The sequence below is a fragment of the Dunckerocampus dactyliophorus genome, chromosome 17, assembly GCF_027744805.1.
Source record: "Dunckerocampus dactyliophorus isolate RoL2022-P2 chromosome 17, RoL_Ddac_1.1, whole genome shotgun sequence".
In the NCBI taxonomy this organism is placed as follows: Eukaryota; Metazoa; Chordata; class Actinopteri; order Syngnathiformes; family Syngnathidae; genus Dunckerocampus; species Dunckerocampus dactyliophorus.
In genome coordinates, this window is record NC_072835.1 from 10431313 (window position 1) to 10453788 (window position 22476).

Sequence of the window (22476 nt, forward strand, 5' to 3'; positions counted from 1 at the left end):
GTTCCAGACAATTTACAGTCTTTGTGAGTGTGCATGTATGTCAGTATGTGTGTGTGCGTGTGTGAGAGAGAGAGATTTTCCAACAACCCCCTCACCCCTTGTGCCACACACACGCACACACACATATAGAGAGAGGGACTTGGCAGTGCCACTCCAGCGCCAGCGCTGCCAAAGCCTGGGACTAAAACAAAAGCTGGGACAAACCATTGTGCAGCTTCCCTCCTCTGTCCCACCTCTTGCTCTGAACCAGATGGTTTCATCTGCTGGTCTCTGTGGTGTGAAGGTTCACTCTGTCTCTGGCAAGTCATCGCCCATCACATTTGTACATTTAACACCCTCAACAAACAGATTCCCTGTATGCAACATACATTCTTAAATGAGAACATTTGCTGAGAGGACGGGAAGGGAATTTACACTTTTAATGCAAATGGAACACATGAAGTATGGTCACATCTCTCTGAAGTATGGACAGCATGTGATTTTTTTTTCCCTCCATTCCTCTTCTCATTCATTTCACACTGCTGTTTTTCCCACATTCCCCGCAAAAAACATCTCCTTGGATTCCACAGAATAATTAACTCCTTGAAAGTTACACAGCATGTGCTCTCTCAAGTCTTGTGACATAGTCATGATACGTTTGGTCACAGTTTACTTTCAAGACGGGTAAAGCTACTTAATTAATAAGCCAGATGAAGTCCAATCAGCCGCATATCAACTGGTAATACAAAATGCAACATCCGCCACCCTTATTTTTGGCTTGCTCTTCTTTTTTTCAACCACAGATTAGCTGAGACTGAATAGCACCCCTGCTGGTTGAAGCCAAGTAGTGCACTCCACTTTTCCTCAAGACATAAACACAGTAAATCTGACATACATACAGTACTTGAGACGCCCATAAAAATGTCCCCCCAGACTCTAAATTGTCCATAGGCATGAATGTGAGTGTGAATGGTCGCTTGTGATTGGCTGGCGACCAGGCCAGGGTGTACCTCACCTCTCGCCCAAAGTCAGCTGGGATAGGCTACATCATTCACCCACGACCCTAATGAGGACAAGCGGCATAGAAAATGGATGGATGGGCTTGCTGCTCCCCCCCCGTTGACATTCTCCTGCGATTTTGGATCACCATTTCAATTCAATTTATTTAGGACAGCCTCTTAAAAGGCAGCATCTCGTTCTCAAGGAGGTCCCAACGCAGATATAGAAAATATCACAAAACATACATTACAATAATACACAACAACATTTACAATAAGAGTCACTGTTGTAATTATTTGACTGAGCTCCAGAACTCTTCCCTTCTCCCTGCCTCAGACACTTATTAAGCATATTTTAAATTATAAAATTGATACTGTCACCAATTTCGGTGCATTCAAAGACTGCCGAACGAAATGCTGATGAAAAAAAACATGATCAGTGAAGAATAAAGACATAAACATGTATATATTGTATGTATGTATGCTGTACATTTACCTGTATTATCATGTGTTTATAAATTATTAGGGTGAGTGAGATGTGTTTTCTGAAAAAAAAAAATTGCCTAATTTCTGACAACAAAAAAAACAGTGGCAAAAATTTGCAATTTTGCTGGGCAACAAACTATAAAATGCATACAGTCGTGCTACAGACGTTGCTAACGTCAATGGTAGGCTCCTAAACCTAGCAAGCAACAATTCGTTTTTGTGGGTATTAGCAATGCTATGGTCTTTTCGGATGCTGGATGTGAATTGGACACAATTTCCCATGCTAGTCACTTTTTTATAGTTAATTTATGGTCGAATGAAAAACTGCAACAGCGAAGACTTTATCTTTGAAGTCAATGAAGGAATATAAGACTGAGCTCAAGGTGGAAGTGCAGAAAAATAAGAGCAGGAAGAAAGAGTTGATAGTGATGACTAGAAGGAAGCGTTAAATAAAAAATAAATACAAACGAAAGCATCAAATGGTCACAGGATGTTTTGCATAGAAAATACCAAACCCCCCCCTAAATGTGGTCTAAATTTAGAAAGAGAAATAAAAACCTCCTGCCTGCAGAAACTGGCAACACTGGGAGGAACAACAGTTTGGTGGTCTGGCTCAATCTAGCAACACGAGAAGAAGATGATCTTCAATTAGAAGGCTGGGAAAAGATGTAAAAAAAAAAAAAAGGGAGTTCAAGAAGAAAGTGAAAAGGTCGAGGAGGAGGAAGTAAGACGATAAAAATAAAAAAAGAGGGGGGGAAAAAAGACAAAAGAGGGTTAAAAAAAATGGTACAAAATACATACAAAAGCAACTGAAGATGAAGATTAGATAGAGGCAGCGGGTGAGGAAGAATAAGGCAAGCATGCAGAAGAGGAGGTGGAGGAAGAAAAAGAAAAAGAAAGCGTGAGATGGGCTCAGTGAGAAGTGTAATGGCAATATTTAAGTTTAAAGTTAAACTGTCACGGAATGCGCCACAATTAAGGCAGAGTGGGAAGACATTGACGAGGGGACGGACGGCTAATGGTTAGGGTGAAGACGAGTAGGACACAAAAAGGGGCGCGGAAGAAGGTGTTTACAGAGGGAGGAGTTATCACATCAATTCCGCACATTGCATCGTTACCGTTACAAAGCATTTTAGCTGAATTCACCTCTTCCATCGAGGCATTTGAGCAAAGCATACTTAAAATGCGGTATGAAGCGTCGCAGGCTAATAGAAAGCACTTGAAACACTACCTGAGTGTAGCTGTAGGTCTCCCATGCAAATTAGCCATGCTGTCCATCTGCATCATTGGGCTGCTCAGTATAATATGGCTAACTCGTCAATACGTCTACAATAATACCAAAAGAAGAAGAAGAATAGAATGGACCAGTACACTGCATAGTTATAAAAAAGCACACTAGTTTTACATGTTTATGTCTCTACGCTTCACTGATGTTTTTTCATCAAGCGAACTTTGTTCGACAGTCCTGGAACGCGCCATGGTTACCGTGACACGCAAAAGTGAAACGTGCTTAACTTCCGATTCCATCTGTTCATCAGTGATCTTGGAATATCATTCATTAGTGGTGAATACCTGCACATTTCATAATTAAAAATGTGTTTAATAAATGTGTGAGGCATATTGAAGAGAGACGGGAAGGCTTCTGGGGCTGAATCTACTCTAATAATTGCAGAAGAACGTCAACATCAAGACAGCAGCAGGGTTTTGAAGGGGTAGCAGAGGGAGAGGTGTTTGTTAAAAATAGACATTTTTATGGGCGTACCAATTACGGATGAATCTCAGTTAGCATACGCCCTGGTTTGTGTATTTTTCGGTTTACGACTTGCATTGGTTTGCGCACATTTTCCGGTTGGCATACTGTGTTATTAATATACTGCATGAGTACAAATGTTCAAAATGTACTATTATCATAAAACCTCCCTATTAGCATCGTGTTAGCGGAAGTCATTGTCCCCCAGTCTGATTCTTTGACTTTGCTAACTACCAGAGTTACACCATAGGTCTCTGCTTTTCTTATTGATCACGGCTGCAAAATAGCCCACAAAGAAGGTGAGAAACACGACTGAATTCAAGCAATAATGCATAGCAAAACACAAAGTGTGGTGTCATGTGGATCTTGTTGCCTCATAGCCATCTTTGTCAACAATCAAGTCTTCAATCAAGGTAAAAGTCGCTTTTAGAGCTTTGCAATTACAATTTTACATGCAGTGAACAATTCCAAATGCATGTAGATACATATAAACGATGAATGAAAGGGAAAAATAAACATCTAAGGTTACTTTTACCTTCACTGAAGACGTGATTCTTGATGTGACTGTTCCCAAAGACACAATGTGGCAGCGAGACATCACACAGACACCACCTCCCTGTTTTGCAGTGAGTCATTGCTTGAATTCAATAGTGTTTCTCACCTCCATAAGCCAAAATGTAGCCACAGAAAGTTTCAAGTGTTAATAATTTGACAAAGAAGATGAAAAACACTATTGAACTGAATTGAATTCAAGAACTAAATCATGACTAAACTGGAAGACGGTGTCCGTGTTTGTTCATTTGTCATTCATATGCATTTAGAATTGTTTTATGCATGTATAAAAACGTGTTTTGTGTTTACATTTTTGAGAGTCAACCGCTGATGACATCATAGAAGGGCTATGTAGCTGCAATTTTGGAACTTAGCAAGCTACAGTAACTTCTTTATTAGAAGCTAAGGACGTTTTGTGATTTAAAAAAAAACAAAAACGTTAAGAACAGAGTTGGCAGTGTATTAATAAAATGACAAGGTGCATGCCGTATTGTACGCTAATTGGAAAATGGACGGAAATCCTGGCAAAATTCTGACGTAAATTTGGGACATTAACTGAAAAACATGCTAACTGGGGCAGACGTTAACCAAGGTTCCACTGTGTTGTAGAACTATTAAAAAAAAGTGTTGTATGTTAACATTTTTGGGTGTCTGGAATAGATTAAGTGGATTTACATTATTTGTTATGGGAAAAATTTATTCAATGAGAGTAAATTTCGGTTTGAGACGGACCTTTTGGAAAGTATTAATGATGCTAGCACAGGAAAAACTGTACTCTGTCTACTACAGTATACTGGGTAATACAAGTGTAAAGGTGACTACGGGGTGTTATTTCATGTCTAGAGGGCTCTAATAATGTTAAAAACCATATTTAGAAGGTTGTAAACAGATTTTCCATGCTCTAACTATGAAAAGATTCAACTTATAAAGAAGGAACTTTATGGGAATTGATTTACATGGTCCAGTCTGGAACCGATTAACCGTGATAAATAAGGGATTAGTGCATATCTGTTCCAAAACTATTTCTGGTAGGCTAAATTCACACAATATAGCACGTTGGAGATGGAACGTCATAACCAGACGCAAACTAGAACGACAGTTATTTCTGGTCTCCACCAGAAAGTGTGAAAAAAATACGTCAAGGATACGTCAAGGATTCATATTTGCCCTAAATTGTACGGACATCTATGCACTCAATTTCAGTGCTTGTCTTGCATCCCTAATCAGTCTCCACAGTTAATGACGGGCTTGCATACAAATCTGACAGATTACCTGCTGCAGGTGTCCAACAGATGCCTCTAAAACAGTCACTTGTGACTCCCGAAAGAAAAAAAAAAAAGCTGATGAAGACCAGCAATTAAACACTGTCAGTCTGTCTGACAGGAGACGTTTAGTCCTCTCGATTACAAAGTGCTTCAGCGGATGACAGAACACATAAACATGGAAGGTTGACACGGTCAGGACATGCAGAAGTGACAAGCGAGCCGGATCTAACTGAGTCACATACCAAAGTGAACAAAACAGAAGCTATTCTCAACTCTTTGCCTTTGGGGAAAACATATGGAGCGCCGACTCGGTAGCAAGTCGGCTCGCCGAAGCACAAGCGACGTCAATCTCCTGAGCTTTGACAAAAAAAACAAAAAATCCTTGCCAAGTTCTGACAGACACAAACATTGAGATCACAGCCGTTATTAGAAAAGTCATTATTAGCATTTGAAAAGCAAATGGAGCTAATAATATTTGCCATTATGGCTAAAAACGCCTATTAATTCCTAATCCGCACCTCAATTAAGAGCGTGGTCGGGTGTTTTTGCCAGCGAAACAAGACAATTTAACAGCCTTAGAGGCAGCCAGATTAGGTGGGAGGGTGAGGTATTGAGCGAGCGGCTTCTGCTCACCACCTCTATTTTGAAAGCGATCATCCAGGATGAGTGTGAGTGGCAGGCGTATCAGAAGCTGATTTGACTGAATAGAGACAAGAGGGTGGCAGTGGGGGCGTTGTTCACCACGTTGAAGCACATTATCTGTTTGGGTACAAGTGCATCAAATCAAACGTGAGAGGAGATGATATTAAAGCAACCCCCAGCTGTGCAACTGTGACTTCATGAGACATACCAATTAAAGGAACAAAACTGGAGCGCGGCAACACGGCGGTATCGTCCCCTGCCCAAATCACTTTGTGTGACAGTCTTCAGGAATTAGACTGACAATAAAACACAAGACAAAGAGAAGGGTGGACGGACAAAATGATACAGCATCTTAGCTCAAACACAAACCATTCAAGGAGCTACGGCACGTCAAATTTATTTGGATTTCAAACTTCAACTTCTATGGTAAGAATCCCTTCGAGAGTCTGTTCCCATCATGAACCACGTATCATGTTTTCCAGAGACTAAGTCACGCTTCTTTTCATAGTTTGGCAAGTCAGGTGCAACTGATATATTAAAATATATACTGTACATTATTTAACATGTGCCGCCTTTAAGCTAAAGTGGGGTTGTGTTGATTTTTGGGAGACACCTAGTGGCTTCAATACTTCATTGAGTTGAGCTTGTGACACAGTTAGGCATACAAATTGAATGATACACGGCAATAAGGAATGCTTTCTCTGTCTGTAAGTAATGTGCAACTATAATTATGTGAGAACGGCTTAAGAACTGTGGTATTTTACACTGTAGGTGATAAGAGTTTCCTACCGGACTTTGTGACTGGGGTGGGTCCCCGTGGGGGGCAGGGATTAATTAACCACGTAGTGGTCCATGATGACCCAGATGGCCATGAAACGTTTGCAAAAAGTCAATATCCCCATGAAAAGCAAAGATATGTTTAGAACTACAAACAAGCTGCTCTGCTACTTGATGTGGTGGTTTTTTGGCAGTTGGGAGGGCGGAGTCATGCTCAATGATGATGGAAAGTGATTCGTAAATGCATCGCAGTCTGCAGAAGCCATGGAGGTCTGTAGCAGACCTCCATGAATAAATGAAGCAGGGTTTCCGCTACGTGTAATTGATCGTGGTGCTCCACCACAACAAAATAAAAGCCGCCACACCTTAAAAATGAAAACTTGAACACCATGTTACGTAATACATTGTATAAATGGATAGAAATGTTACATAGATACATATAGCTTATTATTTATGCACATATATTGGCCACAATTAGTTTGAAAACAATTTTAAATATCATAAAAATGCTTCACTGCTCTTTATTTTGATAAACATGCACCGGAATTGCCTGTCTGCCGTATTGGCACTTACGCATGTGTGACCAGATAAAAGCACGCAACCCGTCTTGTGTTGATGTTCAGTTTGCTTCTTATTATTGAGAGAATGAAAAATAGTCCACAAAATGTGGAATCAATTGACGACAGCTTGTCACAGACTGAGCCTATCTATGCTAGCGTGTGTGATCGCTCACGTTTCAATCTCATTCCACTTTCTGGCATCTTTGTTTACACATTTTGTCTGGCTCACGCTGCCTCTCTGGCGGCAGCGAGCTCGCACGTTTTTGTCCCAAGGGCGAGCCACAAGTGGCTATCACGTATCATGGGATACATGCTAACTTACTTATTGAAAGTGTCACTTAACAATCCTGCTCTCTTGTCATTTTAATACTTGTGGTTTGTCTTCAAAACACCAGATGTGTGTTGAAGATGTTCAACCTAAACGTGTAGCGTGTCCAGCTTTAAGATAGCGATGCTATCACGGGGGTCTCCAACCGGTAGCTCGTATGCTAGCAGTAGCTCACCAGCTGATGTTGAGTAGCTTACCAAAGAATATTTGCTTCGCCTCTTTGTACTTTTATAAGTGTTCTATTCAAACATGACTCCTGTAGCGCACTGAGTGGAAAAATATTTATTTTTTTAAGTATAATGCGTATAAATAATAAACAAAAATAAAAAATGCAGACGCGCGACACAGCGGCAGCAGTCCACCCTCCCGTGCATCCCACCACCACAGCTTCAAAAAAATCCTGGGTGAAACCCTGTGAAGGTATGGGAAACACATGCACATGCATGGCTGTGTGCATGCGCCTGCATACGTGTGTACCGTGTGTGAAGTGTGTGTGAAAGTATGCTGCTACAGACATCCTGTACGTCATAGGAGTAAGTTCAGCCTCTCCACCTCAATTATACGGCACACGTGCATGCACATAGACACACGCATGCACACGCACACGGCCATGTGGGCACGCAGGCACACAGAACATACATATAAGCTCATTATTTCCCATACCTTCATTTATTCATGGTGGTTTACTATATTTAGCGACTAATCAGAGAACTATAGATACTCTTTTTCAAAAAAGCAACTACTGACGACGCTAGTGTAGACTTCTCCAGACTCTGCTATGCACAAATCACTTTCTATCATCACTGAGCATGAAGTGGAGCTGCAAGCTCCTCCCTGCCAACTGCAACTTTTTGGTAGTTCTAAATATATTTGCTTTGCTTTTCATGGTGATAATGACTTCATGCAAACGGTCCATGGTCATCTGGCTCGCCATGGATCATTACATCATTAAGCCCCGCCCCCCCACCGGAACCCACCACAGTCACAGTTGTCTTCTAGGGACCCAAAAGTGTGAGAAACTTGGCCTGGGGCTCTGGTTGACCTAGGAATTTTATAATTTTTCATAAAAAAATCTTGCCATATGGACTAACATAACCAAAGTTATGAGCAAAACACCAAAAAATTTACCTGCAAAGACAAAAAATGTCCTTAGAGACACCAGAGTGGTATTAGGAGCAATGACAGCCATTCGTTGTTGTCATATGCGTTCCACAGGAAGGTAGCTGTCATGTTAGAACATTTCCAAATGTCAGCTGTCAATAAGGCTTGGGAATGTGACATCACCCGTTGAGGTGTTGTGATGGCCTCTGTGTTAACCAACGCCTCGCTAGCCGCTAGTCTTAGCATCCTCGCAACGCCTCAAGCCAGTGGATACTGCTGGCTCTTAATTTCACTACGAAGACTCAACGAGATGCTCGTTTGCTGTCAGCATTTTTTACCTGAGGACTGCAACACAAGTCTTGTGCTGGAAGACACAGCCATCCCAATGAGAGCGGACATTGCAAGTGTCGTCGCAGTTTCTATGCTGCTGTCGTTGACGGAAGTAGCGTGAGCTCCTGTGGGCTATGTCAAATCAATGCGCCTAGCAAAGACGTTTCGGTAATGTTTTAAATCATCAAAATACGGCACCATACTGTAAGTATTGCACGTTATCATCAATGTACCTGTTCATGCATTATTGCCATTCTTAGAGGGTTTTTTTAAAGAGAGCTTCATAGTCGAAATAGGTACCTCGCATGACATGCATTGTTAGCTGGCTCATGCTAACTTGTTTTCTCGTGTTAGAAAGCACAGAAAAGGGAAGGAAATATGTGTTCAGGTTTCACATAAGGATTGTGGATGATGGGCAAAATTCCCCCCAAAAAGTGCTGTTTTCCTTTTAGAGTGTTTCATCTTGAATGTTTCATTTATGTTGGTGTTCCGATCCCCGCACGCCGCAGCAGTGAAAACCTGTCATGTGAGTGGGGCTTTATTGTTGGTTGTATTTATTTTTGGACTTTGGATACTGCTTTATCACGATTGTCAAACGTTCCCCTTCAATTTGGTATTTAATGAATATGCAGACTTAAACCATAACCGTCGTGAGTGGGCAAAAAAAGTGAAACTCAAATTCAAGCCATTCAAACGGAACGATGCCAACATCAAACTGTAATAAAAGATATGTAGGATGATTACTTATCTATTCATCAGAGCTCATGTCAAGCTTTACCAAAATGTAACCATGCAAAATAGACATTTTTGACCCGGAATTACTATAAAATGAATTAACCAATTCATTACGTTCAATATTCCAAGTTAATTAAGATGAGTCGGGGGTACATGTCTGAAGGGGTACGTGACTGTAACAAGTTCGGGAAGCACTGATTTAGACAAGATCGCAATCATTTATTTACTTTCCTCTGTGTTCCTTTTAATGATGTACATTACTTCATATCACCAAAGTATCAAAGTATCGATAGTTTGATTTGATAATCAGTCTCAGAGCATACAGATCATGTATCGGAGGTATCAATATTTCAGTATTGTTCCGCACATTACTAACTTTGAAGAGTTAGTAACTTCCCCTACAGTAAGACCGTAGTTTCCAAAATGCTTTCAGAAACTTTTCTTGCTTAGTACTTAATTACAGTATTTCATTTTAGCTGCCGTTTCTCTCTATTTGGGCTCTTTAGTTATGTGTTCCTTTATCCTCCACAGTGGATCCCCGGGACCAAGCGCAAATAGCGACACCCCCCCCACACACACCCTCCTGCCAGTTTGACGTGCTCCTTCAATGCTGGATGAACATTTGCAATCAGGGTGACTGTAATTATATTGTAAGTTATATATAAGTTTCACTTTTGTGTCTCAGCACACAATTACGGTGCGTTCCCAGACCGGACAACAAAGTGCGAAATCTCAACGCTTGACAAAAACACATTATCGGTGAGGCATAAAAAAATAAACACGTAAAAATGGTGGGCTTTCTAGCAGTGGAACATGCATGCTTTACATTTTACGTGCATTATCACATATTTAGAAATGATTACCGACTCATGGTCAATGAGATGCGTATGAACTTTATAAAAAAAATCATTTTAATTAAAAATATGTGGGGATCAACTGTACTCGTCTTTCCATGATCGTTACCCCCAACCCAAAACCTCCCTTTGTACCCCCACATTAGGTCCACATACACGTGCACCCACGCGTGTGATTGTGCAAAATCTCCTTAAATCTCTCGGTGCACACACCAGAGCATACACATGTACACACTTTCACACTCACACAACAGAGTCCCGCTCCAACACAGTTGACAGGGAAACAAACAGCACCTGAGGGGATAGAATGGTGATAGAAGGTGAAAAAAAAGCCAAAAGCAGCCAAGACCTGAAATAGACAAGTGGCAGTGGTTGACAAGCACAGTGGAGCTGCTCTCTGAACGGCTTCATCCAGGAGGAGATTAGAAACACACAGAGAGTTTGATGTGTGCATTATCTTTCCAGGGATGATCCCAAAATAAACAAACAAACAAAAAAAAAACATCTCCCAATAATTAAAACGGTTAATCCACTTCCTGGTTTCTGATGACCGTGGGCTAAGCATGTCGCAAGGGACTCTGCACTATTTATGTTTCTCTGCTTTTGTGTATAAAAGGTGAATTTTGTGACCAAAATATGAGGAAATAAAAATAACCAAATATGTTTTGGGTCATTATTTTGCTGTAGGATGAACACCCAGACCAACTGACTAGGTGCAAACCAGAAGACAATGCATGGTGCTGCAGAATGCTGCGATAGCTGTTTTGGTTGCGGGTGTTCTATACAGGGTATACATATATGTGAACTGGTGCCTATCACAGTTCCCATAGGGCACATTTCGAGAAACAACCATGCACACACACAAACACAATTGGGATGTAGGAAGACCCAAGCAAGTACACAGAGATTCACAGATTCCGGACTGTGAGGCAGGAGTGCGAACCAATATGCTACCTTCAAGTGATTGCAAGGAAAATGTACCGTATTGGAACAGACTGGGTTATATCAGCAGCGACAGCAGGGTCGGTAATGTATTCATGTTGGTGTTTGTACTAGAGATGCTCCATATTGCCCAGCACTTCATGTCCAACACCGATATCAACCGATACCAATATAGGCAATTGCATATTTGCAATCCAAAGGCGAAAATTGGAAATAATTCCAAACCGTGCTGTGCAATACATCATTCAAGCATCGAGTCTCAAGGATCGATGGTAACCAGGACTAACGTTCCGATTCTCCCGGGATCGTTCAAATGGTTTTATTTAGATTCCTAGCGGCTTAACTAAAAAAAAAAAAAAAAAAAAAATGGAAAAGATTGTGCACGATCAACATGATTAATGTTCACACATTCATGGTGTCGATATCGTCTTTGATGCGCAATGTTGGACTTCCTCTGCGCAGGCACAGTCAGGGAAGTCAAACAGTAAATGACGTCTGTCTCATGCCATGTGTGCTAGCTGGTGTGGAAGTTTGGTATAAAGAAAAGACGGGAGCTACGGATAGGCAAGTTTATCATTTGCACAGTTCATTTCTGTTTGCAACAGTCAAGAGACCTTCTCAACTCATACAACACACTTCCGGCCTTCAAAATAAGAGCGCTTTCAGGTATGTCCGGTTTACTTGTGTTAACAAAATAAGGGTGTCATGACACCACCATTGAGGCAGCAAACAAAGTGTACTTCTTTTCAAAATTAAAAATCTTTTGTCAAAGCGTACTCTTGTAAAAAGAAACTTCATAACATTTATCTTGAAATTGAATGCGTTGATATTTATATACTTTCATACTTCAGAAATTCATAGCAAAGTTGATAAAAAAGTTCATATCATTAAACAATTTAATCATTTAAACCATGCAAACTTTTATGACTCTGCCTTCCAAAAACATTGAGAATTGTTAGCGACCGGAATCGGAACCGGCGTCACCAAAATTCAAACAATGCCCAACAATTCCCAAGTTGAATTCGGTGTTCACATGGCAGGTTCAACCTTATTTTGTCAAATTATATTGCATTAATTTAACTAAATCTATGTCGCTTATCCTCACTAGTGTCGCGGGTATGCTGGAGCCTATCCTAGCTGACTTCGGGCAAGAGGCACAGTACACCCTGAACTGGTCGTAATTGAGAATTTAGTAAAATAATTTCACATTTAAATTGACTCAAAATTCCATAGAAAATTGAAATGCTCATTATTATTCTATATGATGGGAGGTTGCCACATCTTTTAACAGAATAAATGAAACTTCCCCAATATCTACAGCAAAGTCATGACTGCTAAGCAGAACTAAACACACAATGTGCGGACTGGGTTCAGTGTCAGCACGTCCCAGCCTCTGGCCTCATCCCTGCCTTTGGAAACTGCTGCTGTCATGGCTGTGCGGGTCTATAGAGTTCTAATTAGCTGCATTCACAAACAGCGCCGGGCTCATCAAAATGCCGAGGCCTGCAGAAAGCCACAGCAGGGGTAAGCAGAACGTGTGTGTGCGGTGCATCTTGTACATGTGGGTGTAAAAATGTGATCGTGTGTGTGGTTTGTGTGGCACTGTTGTGTGTTGGCTTTTTTTTTTTTTTTGAAGCATGAGGATAATTCCAAAGTGAAGATACAGTACATATCGAAGCGGCAAACCGAAGCTTAACAACCCAAACGAATGCAACCAAAACTGAGTCTTTTTTTTTTTTTTTCCCCCACAAACTTAACATTTGTCGGCATGCCTCACATTTGCATGCGTGGCACGGGAGCAGGCCGCACCACGGCACACAAACTACAACAAGCCAACAACAAAGCAGTAAACAAAGAGGACGTCTGCGGCGCTGTGTTTTCAGGAAAAGGACAAAATGGCTCACGAACATGTGCAGGATCAACAGACGTGACCTCCGATTTTCTCTGCGAAAAACCTTCCGGGAAAGATTTCACACTGAATCACACTGCATGTTCTTCAATATGGCACCGCACATACATAACTGTACTGTACGTCTCACTTATTAGGCTGCTTTATGTAAAAGATGTCGCAACATGCAGGGCTGCATGGAGTTTATTATTGTGTTATGATCGCAATATCTCGTTTGCAGCAGATTGAGATCCCAAACAAGGGACCGACAGTGCCCTAGAGCAAAATACTGAACCTTTAAATGCTCCTGAAGCCTTTGACGTCGGCTTCCAAACATGCTAGCCGGTTGCCACCTTGCAAACCTGCCATCTGCTAATAAATGTGAAGGTGTTATGAAGCACTTTTAAGTGGTCGGTGGATGCAAGGCACAGTTATTACACTATAAACTTCCTTATAAACCACATCACCATACATCACAATTAGAGTTGGCTGCTCGACCTAGTCGAACAAATATTTATACCTCCCTACAACAATGAAAAAGATCATAACTTAGTCAAAAGTGATACAATGAGAGATCTCAACAAATACAACAATTTCCAATTTAAAAAAACAACATAACAACTATAATTCAATGTCAAAGCAAGATAACATAAATAAATAGTGTGCATGTCACAAAAATAAGTGGTGTCTACCAATGAATATGATTAACAAAGTCAGTATTCTACTAACAAAAATAACATTAGCTCTATTTGCATTAGAAAATCCATGCCAATGAAAGAGGAAGACATACAGTATACATACACCGATACAGACGGGAATAAAAACCTGGTGTGAAAAGACCTAAATATGTGAATGAAATAATAACATCACTATATGTAAACTGAATCAAGCTTCAGTATGCATCCTATGTACTGCATTTATTAGCAGAAATCACCAGATGATGAGAATCGGTGGCCCTTTTGGCTTCATTTCGATATTCAACTCCTGTTTGCTAGTACATGTTAAAATATGCATGAGCGATACAATCTGGTCAAATTATGTGTTATAATGTAAGAATTAAACTGTCGGGACAGTTATACCATCAATGACTGCAATGACTTTGCCAAAATTACCTTGAAGCATGGGTGATTTCATGGCATAAACTTAATATGACCAGCAACCTTTGCAGTTTAACTCCCGGATATCATATTCCGTATTAATGCAATCTTGCAATGTGAAATGAACATGCATGAAATATTGAACAGGAGACAGCGATGGACACTGGAAGTGAGCATCATGTCCAACTGGATTATATCAAACTAAAGAAGAGAAAGGATTTCAACCAGTCCACCACAAACTGCAAAGTCTGACGTGAAGCTTGACAATTTCCCAGGAAACTCAGCAGACATTAGCACAAGTTAGCTGATGATGACGTCACATTTGCGCTCATGACTTTCATGTGACACTGTCAGTCCCCGTGGTGTACACTGAGTATAAATGCCATACATCCATCCATTCATTTCCTGTAGGATTGCCGCGGTAGGGTCACGGGTGAGCTTCTGCATATTCCAGTTGACTTCGAACAAGAGGCGAGGTCCACCAGTCTTTCCCATACATTCAATTAGTTATGTTGGCACAAATACATTTGGACCGCCACAGATACATTTGATCAGGGGTGTCCAAAGTGTGGCCTGGAGGACATTTGCAGCTGTTTTTTTTTTTATTGGCACGCAGCACATTCTTAATCTTTTTTTTTTTTATAAAAAAAACAAAAAAAACATTAAAAATAAAAAAAACAGTAAAAATGTAAATCTAAAGTAATTTTTCAAGAATGAAGTCAAAATATTAAGAGAAAAAAGTTGTAATTTTATGAGATAAAATAAATAAATTAAATAAATTAAAATAATGTAAAATAATAAATAAATATATAAATAAATAATAAATAAATAATAACAATAAATAAATAAATAAATAAATAAATAAATAAATAAATAAATAAATAATTTAAAAAATAAAATAATAAAATAAAAGCAGAAATTGAAAAAAACAATTGTCGTTTTATGAGAATAAAGTCAAAATATTAAGAGAAAAAAAGTTGTATTGTAACGAGAAAATTTTGTTTTTTATTTTAAAGGAATAAACTTGTAACATGAAGCATTCAATGTACACTGTATGCATGTTCAAAATAAACTAAACCATAACCATAAACATAACTATAACCAAACTCATAATATTATGAGGAAAATTTATGTCATTTTACTAGTTGAAATATTAAAGGAAAAAACAAATTTTAAGTTGTAATATTATGAGAACAAGACAAAGTTGGAATTTTGAGAAAATTAGGTTCAGGAAAAGCCGCACGGTGGCCTAGTGGTTAGCATGTTAGCTACACAGCCAGGAGATCTAGAAGATTTGGGTTTAAATCTCCGTTGGGCATCGCTGTGTGGAGTTTGCATGTTCTCCCTATGTGTGCGTGGGTTTTTTCCGGGTACTCCGGTTTCCTCCCACATTCCAAAAACATGCATGTTAGGTTCATTGGAGACTCTAAATTGTCCATAGGTATGAATGTCAGTGTGAATGGTTGTTTGTCTATATGTGCCCTGCCATTGGCTTGCGACCAGCATGCCCACGCCCCCAGTGAGGGTAAGTGGCATAGAAGATGGATGGATGGATGTTGGGGAAAACGTTATAACATTATGGGCATAAAGCCAGAATATTAAGAATATTGAGAAAATTTACAAATATAATTTAAGAAGACAGTGGAACCCGTTCCATCGGCACTTTTGTTGTCCTGATGTCAGCAATCAAGTCAGCATCTTAACTGTTTAAAGTAAGCCAAAAAGCTCACACACAACCCACAATTTGCATGATGCTGGGTGTGGCCACATCCTGAATTTCTATTAGTGACTGTTTGGATGAGCATGGGGCTAATGGCAACCAATTACCGAAATAAAAAGCATGAAAATGCTGACCGATACAGCATACCTGACTGACTCAATGTGTGAATGGAAGACACATTAGGCCACTAACGCAGCACTCGCCCTCTGACTAAAAAGACAAATAGGATTAAGTGAATAAATTACACACCGAGCAGAGATGATCTCATTAATGTCAATCACACACACACAACGCTCCCTGCTTTGCTCCCCAAGTCTTAAACGTGGCCTTAAAAGTTAAGCTCGGCCTGTCATTGGCTGACATGTCCTCAAGAAATGGATGCAACATGTATTCTTCTGAAAAGAACACAACCTTCAGTTCAACAGTCAGAGCTACCAGAAGCCCCACCGTGCGGAATCCCTACTTGTACATTCGCAGGCAGGAAACAGTGACATCACCAAGTCAGAAAAACAGGAAGTCACTCAGGAATGAACGTGAGCAGCTTGGAACAAAGTTCTCCTCATAAAGACAGGTGAAAAACAACTTAAAGTAAACCACAAAATTACATTCATGTTTTTTGACTATTTCCTAGAATCGGATAACACGAAACGCACAGTGCAGTGAAACCTCGGTTTTCGCTGGTAATTTGTTTTAAAAAATAAAAACAAACGTAAATATACAAATACAGCAGTATACAGCTAATTTTCCCATAAGAAATACAGTCATCCCTTCTTTATAGCGGTTAATTGGTCCAGGCCCAACCGCGATAAGTGAATTTCCGCAAAGTAGTATTCAATATTAATAAATGGAATATTTTCATAGTTAGAGGATAGAAAACCTGTTCATGACTTTCTAAATATGTTTTTTACCATTAGTAGACATGAACTAACACCCCTATAGTCACCTTTACACTCCTATTATTTTTTGTTTACGCCCACATTGCGCAACATTAACGCGCAGGTTATGGGTTCACTGGAAGGACACAAGAGACGGCTGTAGCTCATAGCATATTGCAAGCTACCGAGCTAACAAGTTAGCCTCCAATTTGTTTATTCTAAACTTAAGAAAGTGCTTTAAACAGAGTGTAGAAGGACAAACTAAGAAGTCAAAAACTTACCACTTCCACACGGAATGGGAGGAGAATTTTTTTTTCCCACTCTGTCATGTCGGACATGCCAGGGCTAACTCTGCAGAGTGTTCAGGTAATGCAATCTATGTCTCATCAATGTAACATTACTAACGTCTAGTGACCAGAATACTACATGACTTGTCTTTCAATATCTTTTGCCTAATAATAGGCCGTAGTCAACCACGAAACAGTGGTCATTTATTCATTTATTTTTGAAAAACCGCAATAGAGCGAGGGAGCAATGTTTAAACCACGATGTAGCAAGCGGACGACTGTAATGTAAATCCAAATTCTTTTAGAGAATAATTAGAGTTTTAAATACAGAAAACAGGGAGAAATAAAATAATGAGTAATGACATGGATAAATGAACATTGAACATCACTTTTACCCTTACCCTACATCTTCAATTGTCTGTGAGCTGTGTTTCGTTAACACCTTTACCCTTTGCCCTACATTAGCATCCTGGATTTATTTTTTCTTGGCCAAAATGGAACTTATTGTTGACGCGGACTTCCCGTACATCCTGGCGAGATCGGCCATGCGTACGCCACTTTCGTACATTGCTACGAGCTATTCCTTAAATACCGTACAATGTTTCTCATGCTCTTCATCTAAGTGCCTAACTGATCAGTTAATCGAGCTTCGGATTAATCGACGAAGAAAATAATCATTAGTTGCAGCCTGATGTGTAACTTTCTTTGGCCCCATGGTGGGCTATTTAGAAGTCGCAGTTGTTTGGGCACTCGTTTGTGCATGCTAAGCGCAATCTTTGGTCGTGCAAAAACTGGGACAAAATTTTGTGGAAAATCGAATCGTACAAAAAGCAGGGCGAACGAAAACCAAGGTTTCCGGTACTTCATAGGCACAGCTAGACCCAATAAAAAAGCAGCAAAGAAATTATTCCAATGGTCCTTTTTGATTGACAGATATATGGAATTAGAAACTAGCTTAGCAAATGCCTACTGTATGTGACAGTGTCATTCATAGCCGAACATTATTACATTACCTTTGCAAAGGTATTTCATGAGCTTGTGCAGGTGTACCAAACAACATGGCCAGCTTGTGTCTCATTACAGAACACTCCAATTTCTGTACAACAAGTGGAATTTGAGGTATAAAAAGCCAATAATTAAAAAAAAAAACACACACACCGAGCTGTTCAACACCAATGTCAATGCCTCATCACTTCACATAAGAAAATACAAACTTGCATGTGTGTACTGAACATGGCTAGCCACACGTGACCTCAGCAGCAGCAAGCAGGTGGAAGACAGGATTTCAAGAGTAGGTTGAAAAGGAGCGTGTAAAGTTGACGTACTTGAGCCGGAGAAATGTCCGCTCCCCAGGGAGGTCGGTCCATTCTTTCCACTGCTAACAGGAGGGGAAAACATCTAGAAGACAAATAGAGCGCACATTACCTCCAAGAGCACAGACAGAGGCAGCAATAAGAGCACACAAACATGAGTGCAGCTACATATGAAAAGCTTCATTCCAATGCACCGGGGAGACGTTTGGCTGGAAACTAGTGCGTCACATTCTTGCTTCCAATGTAAAGGTGGCATCTGCTTTTTAAAAATCTTATTTTTGACAAGATTTAGACAAGGGCGACGTGTTCAGAATCACAGGAAATGCCGATCCTACTTGTCTGGTTTTCCATTTTTCAAACCGCCGCTTCAAATGTGGATTCAGTTTCGTTAATTATGCTTTCTTTTATTGCTAAAAAGTCACATTTTGGAATGAAACTTTTCATATAGACTTAATATCTGGCTTAAATATAAGCATCATAAGTTATGGCCATATGTGTACTAAAGTTGAATACTGACTCATACTGTATTACTCAGCACACCAGATGCTCTTAGGCTATACAGTAGAGGTGGGCGGATCCAAACATCAATACCATCAATACCAATGGTACTATCTGTATTTGCGTTTCAATTTGCTTTTGTTTATTTTCACAAATGTGTGTGTTTTTGATGGTGTTGTTCAAATCTATTGTATGTATACATTCTATTGTGTACAAGCACAAGGAATACGTTCTTTAAAAAAAATATATTTTAATCATTATATTATTTTTGATGCTATCGTTACATTGTCTTATATTGCTGTATTCTTAAATTGTTGACAAATAAGTGTGTTGATACATTTTTTCCCATGTTTTACCATGAAATGTATTGATTTATTTGTTTCAATGGCCAACTAAAAAGTATCAGTATCAACAGTACTGTCCTTGTATTACTTGGCATCCGATCGATACCACGTAGTATCGCCCACCTCTACTATACAAGACAATATTACTATAGATCATGTGACCTCCCCTAAAGGCACCCCTTTTGTGGACGAGCATCATGCCTGAATCTGAATACACATGCAAGTGTTTTCATTGGTGTTATTTTGAATAGAAGCAAAGCAATTTAAGGAGACATATTAGGTCACTGCAAACAATGAACACATGACCGGTCATTGTTCGCCGTAGGAGGACAGCCTCCAATTGGGCCTGCAAGTGCATGCGACCCACAGGGCTGCCATTAATAGAAAAATATCTCATTTGAATTATTAGCAAGCCTATCGATTGTGAGGAGAACCCTGAGTACCAATGAACGCTGCGGCTGCTTTACTGATGAGAGGAGACACGTGTGGGCCTGCTGCTCTCTGTTGCTGGACATTTTCAACACTAACTTCATGTTATTTTTTTTTAGAGACGTAAAAGGCGAATGGGGAAAAAAATTATATTCTAAAAAAGCGGGTAAACGCCTCTGATTATTATTATCATTGCATTTAATAATCACGAAAATAATCCAGAACTATGCATCATCACACACATCTTCTGCCTTTTTTGACACTTTGTGAATAATAAATGACGTGTTATGAGTGTAAGGTTCTCTTCTTACAATAGTGTTGTGATGTTAGATGCAGCAAATGGTTACATGTACATATTTCATTGCTTACACGGCGATGTCACCATTACTGCTGTGTAAACCAACATATGTTATTATCGTCAGGTGACTAATATTCCTTTGGTGGCCTTTTATATGTTTAAAATCCTTAGATATTGAACGCTGGCAATAATGTTGCATTTAATGGATTCAATTTAAATTGCTTCATGTGTGGATGTGTCTATATATTTTCAATACTTCCTCCATACTACTGCATCCAGGGGTGTATCTATATTCCTCCTCCCCCTCTTGTGACCAAACTTGCTCCCAATAGGGGGTAGAGGCACAGAAAACACGGAACACTATTTCCTGCCCCTCAAGTCCACAATACTGCAAGAGAATTTAAGAAAGTGACACTAAATAATACATCTGAGTCGGGGCAGAGCCATTTTGTCATATTGTCATTGAACTCAGCTACACATGAAAGGTTAAAAAAAGGACTTAAAATGAGATATACTACCATGGATGATGGGAACATTTTCAAATCGCTGTTTCGCATCTATAAGACAACAAAATTACCAATGCAGCATCACAAATATCCACACACACACACACACACACACACAAACAAACAAAAATCACACAAAATATGCCCTCACTTAAAATTTTAAGTTACTTCAACACACAAAATATCCAATTGTTTAAAAAATAAAGATTATGCATTTGCGCCATGCAACTCATTAATTAAACATGTAATTAAACATGGAAGGCTTCTCCTATCATCACACTCATTTTGTTGCAAATAATAACACAAATTGTTCTTACCGCGCTAAAATCCAGCAAGTCGCTGAGTTCCTTGTCTGTGCCCAAAGCTGCCATCCGCTGTTGATGATGCATTTTAGCAAAAATCACACGTACCTACAAACATGCAAACAAATGGAGGAATAGATGGACAGAGGCGGTAGACAGATGAAGAGAGAAGGAGACGAGAAGAGGAGGAAAGACCTCTTTTTGCGTTTTTACGCGCAGCTCCGCTCCGGGTCTCTGCTTTCCACAGCCCAAAATAAATCCAGTAAAACAAGCATCTAATTTCCTCTCATCCTCAGCGGGGCAGGAAGAAATGGTTTACTGGTTTCAACTTGCTGGACACACACACAAAAATAAGAATTGACAAAAAAGATTGTGTTTTGTTTGGCTTTTCTTTTTTCCTCCTCTCTCTCGCCGAGCCCGAGCTCGAGTCTCCGCGTCAAGACGCAGCTCGTCCGCCTCACACACTATAAAAAAAATAAATAAAAACACTTCGACAAGCCTGTCAGAGAAGAAGCAAACCTCTCAACGACTTTTCAGTCTCTGCGTGTGAGTGTGTATGCGAGCGTGCGTGCGTGCGTGTGTGTGTGTGTGTGTAAGTCGAAAAGAAAAGTCCACGCTGGATGGGAGAGTCCGGGCGGAGTGTGCGTTGCTCGTGGCCGGGTGAGGGCTCCCTCCGCTCGGCTGCGGGTACTGAAGATGCCCGGGCGCTCAGCGCGGATCCCATGTGCGTGTGGCTGAGCCTCGGTGATTCGTGTGGTGGTGCGGCCACCTAGCTTACATCCTCGTCAAACACCACCTCGGCAAGCTACTGCTCCCTCTGTACACGCTAGCGACCTGCGACAGAAACAAGACAAAAATATGATAAACTGTACTTTCTTTTGGCATGTTTTGCAACGGTTGACCTGCATAAAACTAAAATTTCATTTATTTCAGTAGCTGCATTCATAAAGTGAAAGTCTTATATTCGATAGATTCACTACACACATTGTGAACTCTTTCAGGACTTTGTAATAATTTGGATGATTGTAGTTTACAGCAAATATAAAAAAAACAAGTTCAGTTTCTCATAAAAGTAGAAAAATTGTGAATATGTGAATCTGAATATGTGAATTCAATATTGTACAAATATTGTTTCAAACTGTAAAAACTTCCTCAGCCTTTAATTAAGCTCAGTCTGAACGGAACTCCTGAAACCAAATAACGTTTGCACAATATTCTAGTTCATTGTGACGTGCAGATGGCCCTTGGTTTACGACGTTTTGTATAGTTACAAACGCACTCCGGTGAGCTAATAATAAAAACGTAACTAGAGGAGTCGCTACAGCGTGCGCCTGCGGAAGAATACGTGCCACATGCAGCACAAGAATCCAGTGGCTGCGCAGCCACACCGAGGAAGGATAACATCGCTTATTGGTGAACTTTTTGGACTGCAATGTGTCTACCAAGTGGCAGTGCGCCAAAGAAAAGGAAAGCCATCATCATAAATGTGAAAATGAACATCATAAAAAGCTCAGAGAGAGGAGACACGCCCACAAATATTGCCCGCTCGTTTTGGTCCCAACCGCTCGACTGTCATGACACACACTGTTAACATTACTTGTGTTTTATTGTACCAAAATG

The 22476-nt window shown here is 40.1% G+C and overlaps 1 protein-coding gene across 4 annotated transcripts in view; it reads right to left on the reverse strand.

Moving 5' to 3' along the window:
- LOC129170543 (transcription factor 4-like) overlaps positions 1–21676 on the reverse strand; it is a 231950-nt gene extending 210274 nt beyond the window's left edge. The window contains exons 1-4 of one of the 4 annotated variants that reach the window (XM_054758283.1): positions 21052–21669; positions 20872–20964; positions 20567–20605; positions 18492–18564 (exon numbers count right to left, since the gene is read on the reverse strand). In XM_054758283.1, the coding sequence (XP_054614258.1) occupies positions 18492–18564; positions 20567–20605; positions 20872–20943 (184 nt within the window). In that variant the 5' untranslated portion in view covers positions 20944–20964; positions 21052–21669. Of the gene's footprint in view, positions 1–18491; positions 18565–20566; positions 20606–20871 lie in introns of all 4 variants that reach the window. The other 3 variants (XM_054758284.1, XM_054758285.1, XM_054758287.1) reach the window with 3 other exon arrangements.
- Positions 21677–22476: the final 800 nt, after the last annotated feature.